We start from the raw sequence: 16232 nt of genomic DNA, 5'->3' as shown, positions 1-16232 counted from the left end.
TGTCTTGTCTTTTTTTCATTTACTTGTAAGTGTGTGAAGACTCATCTGGGACTGAGTTATAGAGTCGTTAGTAATTAAGACACTTCAAAACACATCTTTTTAAGCTAGCTTTTAACTTATGATTAAGTATTTTCTGTTTTTACCTTTGTTATTGTTTCTTTTTTGACTTGTGTGTAATTGTTTTCCCTGTAAAACGTCTTTGAGTTTGTTTTAAAACGCTTAAATAAATAATAAAATGAATTATTATTAAATAAAGACTCCAACATAAGGCCATCATTATTATGGATTGATAGCGCTGTTTTTTTTTTTTTTTTTTTTTTTTACTTTTAACTCAAAAGTCGCTGTCTGTAAACTTTTAGAAATATGCAGTTAGTCTGAGTATGTTCTTACAGTATTTACTATGAGTCTTTGAAAGAACTTTTAAAGCTAAAAAGAATCAATTCATTAAGCCTGTGGTAAAAATGTATTAAATGTCTTGTAATTTGTAAAGATTGTAAAGCGATGCGTCAGTCCAAAAAAAAAAAAAGAATCGGCACTTATTGAATCAAAGACTGAAGAATGATAGGCAATCGCAAAGACTCATTTATGATAGCTCCATAGTGACTGTAAACTTGACATTACTAATAAATATTCAGTGCCGCGAAAAAGACTAGAAGGTAGTGTTTGCAAGGACTGAATAGCTAAAAGAAGTTGCAGTCAAAATTGCTAAATTTATAGTGGAGATTTTAATAGTGTTTACCTATGCAAACATGGTTAAAATACAAATACATTTGAAAAATAAATAAATAAAAATCTGGGCAGCAACAATGATTTTTTTTTTTTTTTAATGTTTCCAAAAAAAAATAAAAATTGCGATATATCATAAATCCGTATTTTTTCCCACACTTATTTAATGAGTTGCTTGTGCAGTTAACAAATCCTTCATTTGTTGCTCTTTGTCAGCAGACAATCTGAGTGCGTTTGCTCCATTGAAGGCTTTTACCAGTCTTGTAGCCAGATTAATAGGCTTGCTGACAGCTTTCTTCCCTGATGAACTGTGGAGGATATTACACACTCGTCCCCCCACTTCTACTGAGATGTGGAGCAGCAGGACTACTACACGTCTTGTCCCTCCCACCGCCCGTGTCTGAGCGCTGGAGCTGAAAGAGTTAAGAAGCTTTGAGGGAGGAACCCGCCAGGCGGCTTCTCGCACCGGGATTAAATCGGATCGGAGAGATTACCGCCTTCCCTGACGCTCCAGTTCTCCATGAAAGTGACTCCCGTGGGTTTCTCCATCTGGACCTGCAGGAGGAGACGGAGACGAGAGAGGAGCTTCATCACCTCCAGGTAGGAACTGTTCAGTGACTCGTTTCAGGAGGAGAAACTTTTCAGGGCTCCGGCTCGAGGAGGGATGTAAGGCCAACTGGTTTATGTCCAGTACTCGCCCTGGACTTCACTGCATTACTCATTATGACTGGATTAGATAACACTGTATCACTACCTGTGTGTGTGTTCACAATTAGGGGTGTGTATTGCCCTGAATCTGACGATACGAAACGATACGATTCACGATTTGTATGTCATGAAACGATATATCTTGATAATACGATATACATCGCGATTTCAATAATTACAAATTTCACCTTTACAAGTACAAAATGGTATGAAATGTATTTTTTCAAAACAGTTAAAAAACAACAAAAAAATAGAAAGTAACCACATGTATCTATAAAAGTGCTCAGTGTGTTTTATGATGAAGAAAATGGAATTAACTTTCAAGCTAAAATGCATTGAGAAGTGATGTAGCTCAACAAGGTCTGATGTGGTTCGCTGACCGGTTGTTTATGTGCTATGCATCTGTCGGCGTGATTACATTTTTTTTTTTTTTTTAATTAAAAAACATGATTTAAAAAAAAAAAAACTTTTTTTTTTTTTTTTGATCAATACAATAATCGCGTGGTGAAATATCGCGATGTATCGCTGAAACAATGTTTTCTTACATCCTTAATCACAATCAAATAGAACTTTTTTTTAATGCAAATGCCATGATACAAAATAAAAGTATTTTATAAAAAATATTTTAAACTACTATGACATGTTTATGATAAATAAACCCAGTGAAATAAATGTAATGATAAAATTAGACGTATTGCATTTCTAGAGAAAATACAGCAAGAATGCCATGTGGAAAAACTCCTGATGTCCTGGGTTCTTTTCAGCAGCCAATCAGAAGTTCTGTTTTAATGATATCAGCTTGCGTCATTTGATGTTTTCTTTTGCAGAGGTATAAATAGAGGCTGTGAGCCTCCCTCCAGGTGCCGCCATCTTGGTACAGGATACAGAGGCAAAATATTAGTCACAATGGCAATATAGCTATAGTGATAGGGATGAAAATATTATTTTATGACTTCAACTATAATATTAATTAAAATGCTTTTCTCTAAATAAAGACCCAAATTCAAATGTTTTCTGGGTTCCTTTTGGTTTATTTATGTCTCTCTGTCTGTCCTACAACATGTTTTATGTTTGTACCAAACAAACCAGATGATTGTTGAACATTTGAAAATGTTCATGATGACTTTGATAACGTAAACATGGCTTTCTTCTACAGACGTAATGCACTGTTGGAGCGAGTAGCCCTGTACCAAGATGGCTGCCGATATAGATAATAAAACAAATTAATATATTACACTAAATGTACTGTAATAAATCTAAAAAGAAAATTATATATTAAACCTATTGTTCAACTCCAATAGAATCAACATAACCTATATATTAATATTTATGATATATATATATGATGATATTTAAAAAAATACCAGGAATAATTTAAATATGAACATGTCTGCTACGGAGTTCAAATGCAAAGTAAAATGTAAGAAAAGTGAACCAAAATTTAAAAAGATAAATAAATAGAAATCTACAAACAGTTGGAAAATGTGATTATAGGAAGTGACAACTTTCTTTAAAATATGTATTCGTGAAACATTGAAATAGTCATTTAGCTTCAAGGGCTTCAATTTCTTTTATTTGCAAGAAAGGTTTTGTGCATGAATGTAATTTGTTAAAACACAGTGAATCAATGTGTAATTTTCTGAAGGTCGGCGTCCGTCACTGAGCCTTTAGCTGCTGGTCGGAGTCGACGCTCGGGTGACCATGAGGCAGGCGGTCGAGGCTCAGGTTTTAAACCCTCAAAGTGAGTCAGTGATGTCACTTCCTGTTGCGCTCTGCTGCTAGAGTGCACTAAGGTGTGTGTGTGTGTGTGTGTGTGTGTGTGTGTGTGTGTGTGTAGATGTGCGTCAGGTCCTTTCTGAGCTGATGGAGGAGGTGAGGAAGTCTGTGGATCAGGATGTGGATGGTGTTGAGGTTCTCAAGGAGCTTCTGGGTTCGTCCTGGCTGCAGTCACTCCTCAAGGTGAGCCAATCAGCTTCCTGGTTGGTGGGCTGTCCTAGTTGAGTCTCATTCATCCTTTATTCACTGACATCTAGGTCTACGAGGTGCTCCAGAGGTTCCTCAGGGACAGTCCGTCTCCTGCTCTGGACTACGCCTCAGGTCTCTCTCTACAGGTGGGTTTGGTTTTCATGGTTACAGCTAACATGGTCTCATTCAGGATTTTTAGGATTTGTAAGTAACAATGCGTCTTCCAGCTGCTGTGACGTAATGGACGCTGTAGTATGATTAGCTCTCATGACAAATCTGAAAAGCAGATCCTAATCAATGGAAGTATCCATAGTTACAGCGTCTGTGCATCAGCAAACTTTTAATTAACGTGAATCATTTCCTGTTTTTGCAGTTGCTGATTGACATCCGGGCTTTACCAGGGTGCTCCGAGGATGCCAAGGAGCTTTACCGTCTGCTGAGGCTCCCTCACCTGCAGGTCACTCACTATCAATCAATCAATAAATCAAACTTTATTCATATAGCAGCTTTCTTGCAATTGAAATTTGCTGATGTGATTGACAAAAGTAAAAAATGATTTAAAAAAAAAAAAAAGGTTTATAGACTAATGCACGTTCTCCAGATAGATATGAGCTACCGTCATTTTTCCTTAAAATGACTATGTGTCCCTCAGGCTCTTCTCTCGGCTCATGATACGGTGGCCCAGAAGGACTACGAGCCGGCGCTGGCACCCATCCCTGACGAGCTGCCGGACGAGGAGGAGGCGACGAGGGTCGTGTGTCTGGTGAAGAACAAGCAGCCTCTGGTGAGATCAGACATTCACTCGTCACATTTTTAAACCTATATGTCACACCAAAAGTTGTTCTTTCAGTGAGTTTTGACTCCATCATAAACAAACTGCTGCCATCTTCAGGGCACAGTTGGTCACTACAACACCCCACAGCTTAGATATTGATGAGGGACCTCCGCCAGGGTGTTTTCTAGTAATCCCCGTGAAAAAAATGCAAATGACGATTTATCTCGTCAATGGCACTGAGTGAGTTAATATTAATTACACATTAACAACTGTCTCACTCTTTATACGTTGTCTCTTTCCTTAAATGTCAACGTTGGTATTGTTTCTTTTAGGTGATTTTTTGTTTTGCAACTAAATTGTTGTTGTTTCAGTTATTTATTTAACATTTTTGTTTTACTCTTTTTAAAAGCTGCTTTTAAAAATAACTTTTGTGTTGTATTATCTGTGAGTGCCTCACTAAGCTTCACCTCCTTCAGCTCAGCGGTTCCTCTCTTCGCCGTTGGGACTCACTGACCAATCAGAGGATTCAGCAAGGCTCAGAGCGTCCGCAGCCAAAGGCTTTGCCGCGGTTTGCGTGCGTTAGTCGCTTTCAGGCGAGCTGCAGCCAGCCAGTGAGTCCGTGTAGAGTTTGTAACGGCAACGTACTGTGGCGCAGTTCAGTCTACGGCTCAGTCCTGATTGGTAAGAAAACACAGAGCCTCCATCAGTGTTTCTCGTCCATTCATCACCGCTCCGTCTTCCTCATACATGTCAACCTACGCAGTTTTTAGCCTTTTCCAGCATAGTAGAAGAAACCAGCATTCACATTCGGATACTTTCATAGTAATTCATGTCTTTTAATAACACACATTTCCACCATATTTTTCACCATGAAACAGGTGGCCTAATGTCTAGCATGTAAATCAAATGGACCAACATGCCAGATATAGCCCAAATCCTCGCACTACGTAATCTCGCTTGATATCAGTGCTAAGGATATCTGAGTACTTGTACAAAGTCCCAGCCAACACTTGGATGAACAATCCAAAACATTGGCCAAATTTTATCGACACCGATCTTTACAATTACCTCATAAATGAGCCCCGTGAGTATATATAACAGTGTTCAAAACTTATTATGTTCACCAGTACGTCATGGATTCTTGAAACATCTGAAAACTAAAGCCACAGAGATGTTCCTAAAATCCTCAATCCTCATTTCAGATCTTGACTGTTCACTTACCCGTTATGAAATGTAGAGAGCACACGTAGGAATGGGACATTTTCATAGAGACCAGTTTTTAACCATTGTCCCCCTCAACCACACTTAAGCATTTTTGACCATCCTATGAAGGAAAGTCAGGGTTTTCTGCTATTTTTATCTTTTGGAATTATCAAAAAAAAAACTTTATATCTGAATTATTTTTGGCATAGGAGGAACAACCAAACACACAGTAGCTCTTTGGCATGTTTAACCCTCTTCTGTTACAACGAGAGACGACATGTTGTTATAACCGAAACAAATATGGCAGCCGGCGATGCTAGGCCGGCGATGCTAGGCCGCCAAGTCACTACTTTCTAAATTGCTGACAGTAAATGTGCTGTTGCCCTTTGAGAATGGGAAGGAAGTCTATACCTGAGACTAGTCCCACATGTTTGTTAGCTTAGTATGTAGCAAGGCTCACAAGAGTATAGGGGCGTGGCTATATTATAAGGTCGATTTTTTTGCTTTAGATTGTCATTTGAAAAGATAAAACGAGAAGAAGTATCTGCCGATGAGTTGACGACTGTCTTGGGTTGACGTGTATGCTTCCTCCATCATCCTCCATTTCACTCCGTCATCATCCTCAGTTTAATCATCTGTTTTTTCATTGGAGACGACGTTGCCCAAGGGCTCTACAGTGGAGATGAACTTGGACGGTCCTCTGTCACCATGCCTGGCTGTTTCCAGGGTTTCCACCATCTTGGCCTCCCACCGCGGCTTCGCTCTCCTCACGTCCACACGGCGCCCCCGAGCCCCCGTCGTCCTCCTCACATGATGTCGGTTCCCCCTGTGGAGCTGGCCAAGCAAGAGAGTCTGGATGAGCTGCGGTTGACAGTGACGCTCGCCGCTAACTCTATGGCGAGCAGCGCCAAGGACATCCAGGTGTTGGGTGACCGCATGGCGACTGCTACGGAGCGCGTGGCGGAGACGGTGCAGGACAACTGTCAGGCACTGGTGCTGCTCACGCAGGTGGTGGAGCGGCTGCAGACGCTGCTCCCCACCACCAGGTCTCAGATGGACTCTGCAGGGACGATGAGAGTACGCAGCGAGTCTGGATGCTCCAACTACTCCAGCCCTGAGGCTCCGCCCTCCACTTCTCACATCAGCCCCCTGTCGGTATCTCCAAAGTCTGAAAACACACCAAACATGCAAGTGCCTCCTTACCTGACCAATGGGCAGCAGGAGCAACCTAAGCGGAAGAAGAAGAGAAAGAAGAAGAAGGAAACCTGAGGGACGCAGCTCAGACACTCAGCGGTAGATGATTGTTCTCTTTCCTTCAGCGTCATCTCACCAACCATCGTCTCATTTGTGTTTTGAAAAGCTCTCCATCCATGGCTGTGTTAGACAGGAAGTAGCACCCCCAGTGCTCACTGTGTGCGTTTCCTGTTTCAGGGAGCAACTATAAAGCGGAACGAGATCACGGGGGAGATTTTCATCGCCCGAGTGATTCACGGAGGCTTGGCCGACCGAAGTGGTGAGTGCTGTTTCACAAAAATGGACTAATGCTCTTTGAAAGACATTTATTTGTAATTTTCATTATTATTAATATTATTAAAATTATAAATGGAATTAAATGATGTTAAGAAACTTTTTAACAGAGGTGTATATATCCTAGAAGTAAGTCATATAGAAAATAAAAGTAAAAGTTACCAGTTACTTTCTCTCCCCACATTTATTTTTGGCACGGTTCCCTTACAGACAATAAACATCTCATGTATAAACTTAAAAAGGAAGAGACCAAATCTTGCACAAATGGAACTTAATTTATTTTCCACAAATGCACGTGTATAAAATAAAAGGTTTGTCAAAATGTACAATTATCTTTATAAACTAAATAACACTGATTAATTCAATTCAAAATTAAAAAAAAAAATATCAGGCTCTAAGTACAGCTATATTTATAAACTCTAAAACTGAGAAAATAACCAGCATTCAATGCTGTTTTTGTGCGGTACATTACGTTTAATCTGTTTGATGTCTTTGACGTCTGAGCTGGTTTGTTTTCCCTCGTAGGTTTGCTTCACGCTGGTGATCGGATCATTGAGGTGAACGGCTTTCCCGTGGACGGGCTGGAGCCTGAACAGGTCATCCAAGTTGTGGTAAATAATTCCTAATCACTGACTTTTTATTGCTTGGAGATCAGCTATTTAAAACATTTGGCTGTAAAATCTTTGATGTTTTGATGCCATAGTTTGTCTTCAGGGAATCATTTGATTCAAAGATCAGATACTGCATGTTGGTCTGGTTTTATCTGTTTCTCACTGAGTTGGGTTTTTTTTTTTTTTTTTTTTTTTTTTTTTTCATCCAATCAGCAAGCTCGATCTCACGGCACCATCATGTTCAAAGTAATTCCAATGACGGAACGGGCAGTGCACAACCAAACCATGGTACGGACGCACACACTTTTACTTTGTCATATTCGTTTGATAAAAACGTGTTTTGATGTATTAACGCAGGATTTTTCAATCTTGGGGTTGTGACCCCATGTGGGGTCACCTGAAAAAAAAAACAGGTTACCTGAAATGTCTAGTAAAAATAAAATTAAAAAATTACTGATTAAACTTATTTTTAAACTTCAGATTTTTTTTAATTTATTTATCTATTTTGCACAATTAAAAAACAATACATAATCACAGAAATGGATTTACAGCAGCGCAGGAAGAGGAACAAAGCTCATAGAACTTTAAAAATAAAACACCACAGTAATCTCAAACAATTGTACTTCTATGCTTTCACATTCTCATATATATATATATATATATATATATATATATATATATATATATATATATATATATATATGAACTAATACTGGATACTCTGTATTTGTAACAAAAAAAAGTCTCAGGGGTCGCCAGAAATTTGTGGTCCAAAAATGGGGTCACGACAGCTAAAAAGTTGGGAACCACTGCATTAACGCCTGTCAGACAATGCAATAAGTGCGGCAGTCCTTGTCTGGGCCCCGACCCCTAAGGTGAGAACCTGCTTTCTTTCAGCTGTACGTGCGAGCGATGGTGGACTACAGCCCTCAGCAGGACCCCAGCATTCCCTGTGCCGACGCCGGCATGAGCTTCAGGAAAGGCGACGTGCTGGAGATCGTGGACCAGAGCGACGCCCTCTGGTGGCAGGCCAGGAAACTGCCCAGCAGCGTAGCGTGCGCCGGCCTGGTGCCGTCCAGCAACATGCTCAAACGGTCAGTGTGTCATTCAGTGAGCTTAGCAACAGCTAAAAGTAGCTCAGTGAATCTAAAGAAAGCTGCTGATCCTCACCAACATTTGTCAACACGCTGCACACATTTTCCTTTTTTCTTCCTGTATTTTTATTCTAAATCTTATGTTTTACTTTTTTTATTTTTAATCTATTTCTACGCAGTAAATCATTTTCTTTCTGTAATTTTCTTTTCTTCTCTTTGCTCTTGTTTTTCCGTCATTACTGCCTTGATTATGGGCGTTACTCCTGACTCCAAGTAAGGGGCGGGGCCAACAGTGAAAGTTGGTGACGTGCGAGAATCCTAAAAATCTGTCTCGCAAAATTTGATTGTAATAGCCACCATTGAACACGTTCAACGCTAAATTAAAACACTTTTACTAAAATGTTAACAATTGGACTAGGATCAATCAACAGCAGTAGTTACTCTTTAAAACGTGAATAATCATTGTATATTTAGGATATTTGGTACTTGGCAGACGTTTGTGCATTCCCTTATTTATTTCTTTTTTCCATTTCTCTTTTCTTTTCTTTAAATAATAATATTTTTTATAATTTTTTACAGTTGTAATTGTTGCTGCTGTCGGCTGAGTGTCTTTTCACTCCTTTGTTTTTTTGTGTGTGTGTGTGCGTGTGCGCATCAGGAAGCAGAGGGAGTTCTGGTGGTCTCAGCCGTACCAGCCTCACGCCTGCGTCCAGACGTGTGAGTTTGATTCCTCTCACCTTCTGCCTGTCACTCGCTGTGTGTCAGAAATACTGAAGTAACGTCTCTGCTTGTTCCCATGTTTCCTGAAGTGAGCACGGTGGAGGAAGGTGAGGAGCAAATTTCCGCATTAACATGTGTGTGAGGACCACCTCAGAGCTTTGGATGGTGATTGAAACATTTTGTCCTCTGCAGAGGAAGACCTTATGGCCATCGACGATCGATGTGTGGAGGCAGGTGAGGCTCTTTGATCCTTTGATCCTCCTGTTGTTTCCATCAGGTTCTCACTCTCACTGCTTCTCTGTGCGTTTCTGTTTCTGCGCTGCCACAGACGAGGAGGCCTTTGAATCTGGTAGGTGAGTTTTTGCTTGTTTCTGTGCTGATCTCTGCTGCGTTCCTCACCTCTGACCTGTCTCGTCCTGCTTCAGAGGAGCTCAGAGAAGGTGAGCAAATTCAGAAATGGCTTCATCGTGCCGTTGACGAAAGCAAATGAGTTCAATGATTGTAATACTAGCTATTTTGTTGAGCCATCTTCTGACGCAATGAGACTTCCAGTTTAGCAATATGATTTTTTTTAAAAGATTTAATGCACCTTATGTGGGGTCGCCTGGAGTTTAAACGGGGTCAAAATTTCTGAAAAATTTAAATAGATTTTTGAAATAATTAAAACAACACACAATCTTGAACAACTGTATTTCTATACTTTTATTTTGTAAATTATATTAAAAAAAAAAAATATATATATATATATATGATCTCAAACATGATCAAAAACAAATTCTAGAAGAAAAAAAATAATATTTGGGGTTGTCAGAAAATTGTGATGTCCAAATGTGGTCACATTCCAAAAAAAGGCTCGGAACCACAGCTTTAATGCCAGCTTTAGGATTCTGCTTATATTACGCTGGAAGTACTGCCATCTTACCTGAAGAGCCAAATATTACCAAAGTGGGTTGTGTGTAATTTAGATTTAAAAAATGTTAAAAATTGGGTCACAAAATATTGTTTATGGACATGAACTGACATTTTTCCCAGGTAATTGTACATCTTGTATGTTTATTATTTTTGTCCAGAGGATGACGACTTCAGCAGCAACATTGAAGGAATATACTTAGGTCAGTAGACGTGTTTCTGGTCTTTTCTGTCCTAAAGTCGTGTCTTGTCTTGAGACTTTGGACTGTTTTTTTTTTGTCCTTCAGCGGGCTTCCGGCGCAGCATGCGTTTGTGTCGACGCCGCGCCCACAGCGTCACTCAGGCCTCCTGCCACACTCGCTGCTCCAGCAGCTGCTCCAGCGCCCTCTGCTGTCCGTATGAGGAGGTGGTGCGACACCAGCGCCACCCGGAGGACACGCACCGCCTCCTCGCCCTCGTGGGTACATGGCACACGTTAACTTTATTTATTTATTTATTTGTTTGATTGGTGAACGTGTTAGCCTCAATGATTTGCTCAGAAAAGTTTTGCGCATTTGTTTATTTAATTTTGATCCCCGTTAGCTGTACCCTTTGAGTACAGTTAGTCTTCCTGGGGTCCAGGCTAAAAAGAGCCTTGCATTGTGGGATGTTTCTCATTGTTTTCAACTGTATTATTGTACCATATATAAAGAAAAAGAAAACACAGAAGGGCAGTATGGACAAAATGGCCTGAATTTGAGTTTTCTAGGTTTTAGAGTGACTATTTTTGTGTATATGTTTGTGATAGAAATTTACCTTCCAAATAAAAACAGAATTTCCGGTTGTCATTTTTATTTCGACGCAGTGGAAGGTGTTGTCTGCAGCTGCTGAATGTAACTAATAAAGTAACTTCTAATCTAATATTTAGATTACTTTTAGAATCAAGTAATTAGTAAAGTAACATGGGTACTTTTTAAAGGAGTAATCAGTAGTCAGATTACTTTTTCAAGCTTACTGCTGGCGAAGAGAAACGCAAGTAATTACAGTTAGAATTAAGAAAAAAACACTTCTATGCATCCTTCTATGGGACTCCATATCCCACAATGCAATGCATGAAGGCTTTCCGACAATGACAATAAATCGAGCGCTTACAGTGGAGATCAAAACAAACTTTTGAGCAGCTGTTTCAACTTTTTACATAATTTTTTCGAGCAAATGATCTTTGATTCATTGATCTATGAGGCTTACACTATGTCTTTATCTGATAAAAACGTTTTGTTTCCAGCCGCTTTAAGTAAGGACGCTCCGATATCAGAATTCTCGTTGTTTTGCCGTAGTTCTATTGTATATTGCAGTGTTTCTAAAATGGGGGTACGTGTACCCCAAGGGACACGTGATGGCAAATTAAATTAACAAAATGAAAGCATTAAAAATATGTTCATTTTTAGTTGCAAATTACAATCACTCTGAATATTACCAGCAACACAAAATACACAAAATGACACCAAAAACACACCCACGAAGAGAGAAAAATACTTATCATTACCAGCAACACACAAAATGACCACAGACACGTATATAAGAGAAAAATACACAAGATCACTACAAAATACACAAAAATAACAGAGAAACATACAAAATGACAACAAAGACACAAAATAAGAGAAAAATATAATGAAAAGAAGGAACAACAAAAATACACCAAAAACACACAAAATAATAATAGGAATGATCTTGATTAGACCAAAATACTAAATACTGTTAAATTCCACTTACTTACAAAATGACATTCTTTAAAATAATGTGGTATCACTCGTTCATTCCATCATTATGCTCTATAGTTGCTCTATAGTTGTTTTTTTTTTTTACAGAATTCTGAGTAGTAGTCGGACATTGGGGGTACCTGAGCCAAAAAAAAGTTTGAGAACCACTAGTATATTTTATTGGATTCTGATTGGAGCGTCGTTATCATGAATCTCTGATGTTTGCAAAGTGTAAAATAAACTCTTTGCTCCTCCCTCAGGTCCGTCCAGTGTCGGTGTGAATGAGCTTCGACGGCGTCTGATTGAGATGAACCCCGCCGTCTTCTTCGGACCCATTCCTCGTACGTCTTTGTCCGCACAGCGCTGACGTCTAAATCGACTTTTAATTTAAAAAAAAAAAAAAAAGACTTTTATCTGTGCAGACACCACGAGAGCACCACGTGGGTACGAAGAGTCTGGCCGAGAGTATCACTTCACCAGCCGAGAGGTCTTTGACAACATGGTTTATAACAACAGGTACGAACAATATTAAATCCTAAATAAGTGAGACATGCTATTTAAAATACCACACAGACTAAATCTATCAAAAACTAAAATAATCCTAGATCCTTCCAGCAGTGGATCTTCCTGTAAAAAGTACAAAACACAAATGTTTTGGAATTGTATGTATATTGTTTTATATTGGAGGAATATATTTCAAAAGTATTTTATTCAAATAATTCAAAGTATGTCAAAATGTACTCTGTATGTTTCTGAAAGTTGTAATAAAGAGAGTAAAATAAATGAAAGTAGTATTATACTGAATTAGAAAATAATTAGACATCAATGTGTGAATCCAATCACTGGTAAATAATTTTTGGAATAGCAATGTATTATGTGCAGTTATTCAGTAAAACTAGCTGCTTTTCCTCATGTGTCATTCAAGAGTAACTCAATACCAAAGCTCAGAATTGAACAGCAGTGTGGTAAGTGTGTGAAGCAGCATCTTTTTCCATCCTAAAATTCTAAATAAATAAAACCTAAGTTGTTTTGATAAAAATAATTCCTTTTAACAAAATTACCTTTTCCTTTATGTACCTCATTAGTCGATACTGAAAACTTTTGGTAATCAATTACTGCCTTCTAGTGTTAAGTGTCCAAGGAAGGCGTTCTGTTATGAGAACAAAACCTCTTCACAATAAAAGCCCTGCACGACAAATCAAATTTGACAAAATTTAAAGGCTCAATTAAACTTTTATTTACCCAAGGTTTGTATTTCTGTACTATTTTTGTATCCTGTAGAGCCACTGAAGTTTATTTTTGTATCGATGAACCACATATGTATTTTACAACCATTGTTTAGTCTGTGTCCATCTCCCGATTGTCCCTCGTCATAGCGAGTTTTATTTTGTAATCAGTGTGTGGACTTGACAGGTTTCTGGAGTACGGGGAGTACAAAGGGAATCTTTACGGCACCAGCATCCAGTCAGTGAAGGACATTTTAATCAACGGAAAGATGTGCATCATCGACATAGAGCCGAATGTAAGAAAGTCCCCAAGCCACAGTAATTGTATACACATGATGCACTAATATGGTTTTTACAATTGATTCAACACGTAATAATTTTACCTGTTTTAGCTGATGACGAAACAAAAATAGTCATTTTTTTCTTCTTCTTCTGATGTTTCTTTTTATGACCGGCTGTTTCATATTCCTTCCAAATGCTACTTATCATGCCTCCCTAGTCAAAACTGAGTCAACCCTCTTGACCTTGACTCCGCCTCCTAATTGTAGGCCATCCAGGCGGTGAGAACACACGAGCTACGAGCTTACATCATTTACGTGAAGCCGCCGCCCCTGGAGCGTCTCCGAGAGAGCAGACGGGAGTCGCTCATCACCACCAACTACTACATCAACCGCCCATTCAAAGTGAGCCCACAGTTCATGACATAGATCAACGCCTTTAGAGAAATCTACTCAAACATTAAACCAAGACCAAAGTATGAACTACGTAGAGCTAAGAACCACTCCTGCTCTCCAGGTGAGAAGCTCCAAAAGTCCCTGTGATGCCATGTATGTCATCTTTGATACACACATCTTGGAGACCTAATGCGTCGTCTCGTCTTCTGGTGACATGGAGCAGCATTTTTAGATTTGTATGACTTTATAAAGAGATTTCCATTTAAATATTGACTAGTATTTGAAGATAATGACTTATTATGAAGCAACTTGAAATCATGACATTTTTACAATTTGTATTTTCAGTACAAGGGTCAATGACGTGACACCTAAATATTCTGTCCAACTGCATTTCTTTTAGTTAAAAAAAAAAAGGTGTAAATGCATAAAAAGATTCCAAATTTGTTGTAACTTTAGTATATGCACTCTAACTTTTATTTGCATTTTATTATTTAAAGTTACTTACGACATTACTACTGTAATTTATTCTGTTAGTCAAAGTGTCAAAGGATCATGTGGTGCGACCTTTATCTTTAAAATAACTTTGTTATTTTCTACTCTATTTTATTATAGTTCTGTACAAGTATTTCTGTTTTTATTTCCATCCTAATTTTCATGCAAACCCTGCCCATTTTTATGAAATATCATGCGGTGAAATCCTCGTACGTCAATGACCTACAAAAGTGTAGAAAAAAGTTGTACCAGATTTGATACAACAGGAAATGAATGTTAAATCCCTTCCTAAGTACTTTCAATTCAATTCAACTTTATTTATATAGTGCAAATTACAACAAAGTCATCCCAAAGCGCTTAACAGAATATAGAGTCCATAGTAAGAAAGAAAGAACCCAACAAGATCCACATGAACAAAATGATCTTTATCTTTGTGCATCATACTGTACATCGTGTCCACCGCAGTGTATGCACTGTTTTGATTCGTTAATTTGACCAATTACAAAATAAAACATGCTGCTGAGAATGAATATTTAGACTTAAAATTGATCAGAGTTTATAACCACTATATGTTATGTATTTTAGATGGATAAAATGTACTACAGCGTCCAAGATGTCCAACAAATTAACAGTAGTATCTGTTTAAAAAACTAAATACGCATTGATATAGTTGGCCAATAAGAAAAAGTAGTTGTCAGGAAACAATACAGAAAACATATGGCTATAATTGTTTTTTTTTTGTTTTTGAAATGGCTCAATAAGGACTTCACATTAAAAAAACCAAGAATTTTCTGTTCCTGAATTCTTTGATATGACATAAGATTTTAAACTAGTTTTTAGTAACCATTGGAGCCTATGATGAGCTAAGTCTCTTATTTTGAAGTGTAATCTTAAAGCAAAGATATCCATCCAAAAGCTGGTTTTCCTGCACAGGATGAGGACTTCCAGGAGATGGAGGACTCTGCCAGGAAGATGGAGACTCACTACGGTCAGTTCTTCGATCACGTGATGGTGAACAACGACCTGCAGGACTCGTGCGTCCAGCTTCTGACGGCGGTGACCAGGGCGCAGGACGAGCCGCAGTGGGTTCCCTCTGGCTGGATACGACCCACACCCGAGTAATAGCTGAGCTGGTGAGGGGGCGGGGCTTGAAAATAACATTTTCTCTTTTTTGAGGTTGTTTTTTTGTTTTTGTTGTCAGTTTTAAATCCTTAAAATAGGGTTTAAAAAAAGGCCAAAACAATCCACTGGTGTTATTTTGTCAACACTAAAGGCTTCTCCGTCTTTCATATTATGTACTTATTCACAGATAACTCGACCACTTTTAGTCAGATTTTACCAGTCAGTTCAACCATTTCATTTTCCATGTAAATGCAGTTTGTCTAGTTATTATTTGTGTTTTGTAAAGACATCAAATCTGCCAAAATTATTTCAATATTTACCAAAGATTAATATTTACACTGGATGTCAGTTTTATTTTGAATCTCAAAGTGAGATAAAGCAGCGCTGTACCTGTTTAATTCAATAAATGAACTGTTTTAGCTGTGCTTATGAAAACTTGCACAGGTGAAAAGCCTTACATTTACAGTCAAAGGTGTTGGAAAAGTTCTACTCAAAGATTTATTTTAAAACTCGCAGAAAAACTCCTATAGAAGAAAAGTTACAGACAGATGTTTAGCATGAGTATGTGGTGAAAATCTTTGTATTAAGTTCAATGTTGAATCTGACACAATGTGAGTGTAAGAGTTGAAAATAAAAGACTAAATCAAACTTGTTATCGTTCCTCTGGATGTGCCATTTGATCCTTTTTGCATTGGATTCCAGTATGTTTTAGTGTTAGTTTTAAACTCTTTTAGTTTC

At 38.4% G+C, this 16232-nt stretch overlaps 1 protein-coding gene across 6 annotated transcripts; it reads left to right on the top strand.

Annotated features, from left to right (window-relative positions):
* The first annotated feature begins 338 nt into the window (after positions 1 to 338).
* mpp4b (MAGUK p55 scaffold protein 4b) lies at positions 339 to 16142 on the top strand. 6 transcript variants are annotated; one of them, XM_028464162.1, is made up of 22 exons: positions 339 to 1326; positions 3080 to 3175; positions 3272 to 3393; positions 3468 to 3545; positions 3773 to 3856; positions 4052 to 4183; positions 6809 to 6890; positions 7430 to 7515; positions 7729 to 7803; positions 8413 to 8609; positions 9268 to 9326; positions 9419 to 9436; positions 9522 to 9563; positions 9658 to 9678; positions 9755 to 9769; positions 10400 to 10441; positions 10526 to 10699; positions 12241 to 12321; positions 12403 to 12496; positions 13394 to 13502; positions 13755 to 13889; positions 15306 to 16142. In XM_028464162.1, exons 2-22 carry the CDS (start codon positions 3136 to 3138, stop codon positions 15492 to 15494), a joined length of 1875 nt encoding a protein of 624 aa, XP_028319963.1. In that variant the 5' UTR covers positions 339 to 1326; positions 3080 to 3135; the 3' UTR covers positions 15495 to 16142. The 6 variants fall into 6 exon arrangements, with proteins under 6 accessions (XP_028319963.1, XP_028319986.1, XP_028319976.1 ...); XM_028464185.1 differs by adding an exon at positions 14002 to 14116 and having other exon boundaries at positions 9522 to 9559; positions 9658 to 9769; positions 15306 to 15441; XM_028464175.1 differs by lacking the exon at positions 9755 to 9769 and having other exon boundaries at positions 9522 to 9559; positions 9658 to 9682.
* The last annotated feature ends 90 nt before the right edge of the window (positions 16143 to 16232 follow it).

This window comes from Gouania willdenowi, chromosome 2, assembly GCF_900634775.1.
Source record: "Gouania willdenowi chromosome 2, fGouWil2.1, whole genome shotgun sequence".
Taxonomy (NCBI): Eukaryota; Metazoa; Chordata; class Actinopteri; order Blenniiformes; family Gobiesocidae; genus Gouania; species Gouania willdenowi.
Note: the sequence above shows the minus strand (reverse complement) of the source record. Positions and strands in the feature narration are given on the sequence as shown.

Bases quoted from the DNA above. Each gene is read 5' to 3' on its own strand.
- mpp4b (XM_028464146.1), top strand. From the start codon at position 3,136: ATGAGGCAGGCGGTCGAGGCTCAGGTTTTAAACCCTCAAA. The intron at 3,546-3,772 runs GTGGGTTTGGTT...CTGTTTTTGCAG, and splicing joins CCTCAGGTCTCTCTCTACAG to TTGCTGATTGACATCCGGGC. The intron at 12,497-13,393 runs GTACGAACAATA...TGGACTTGACAG, and splicing joins AACATGGTTTATAACAACAG to GTTTCTGGAGTACGGGGAGT.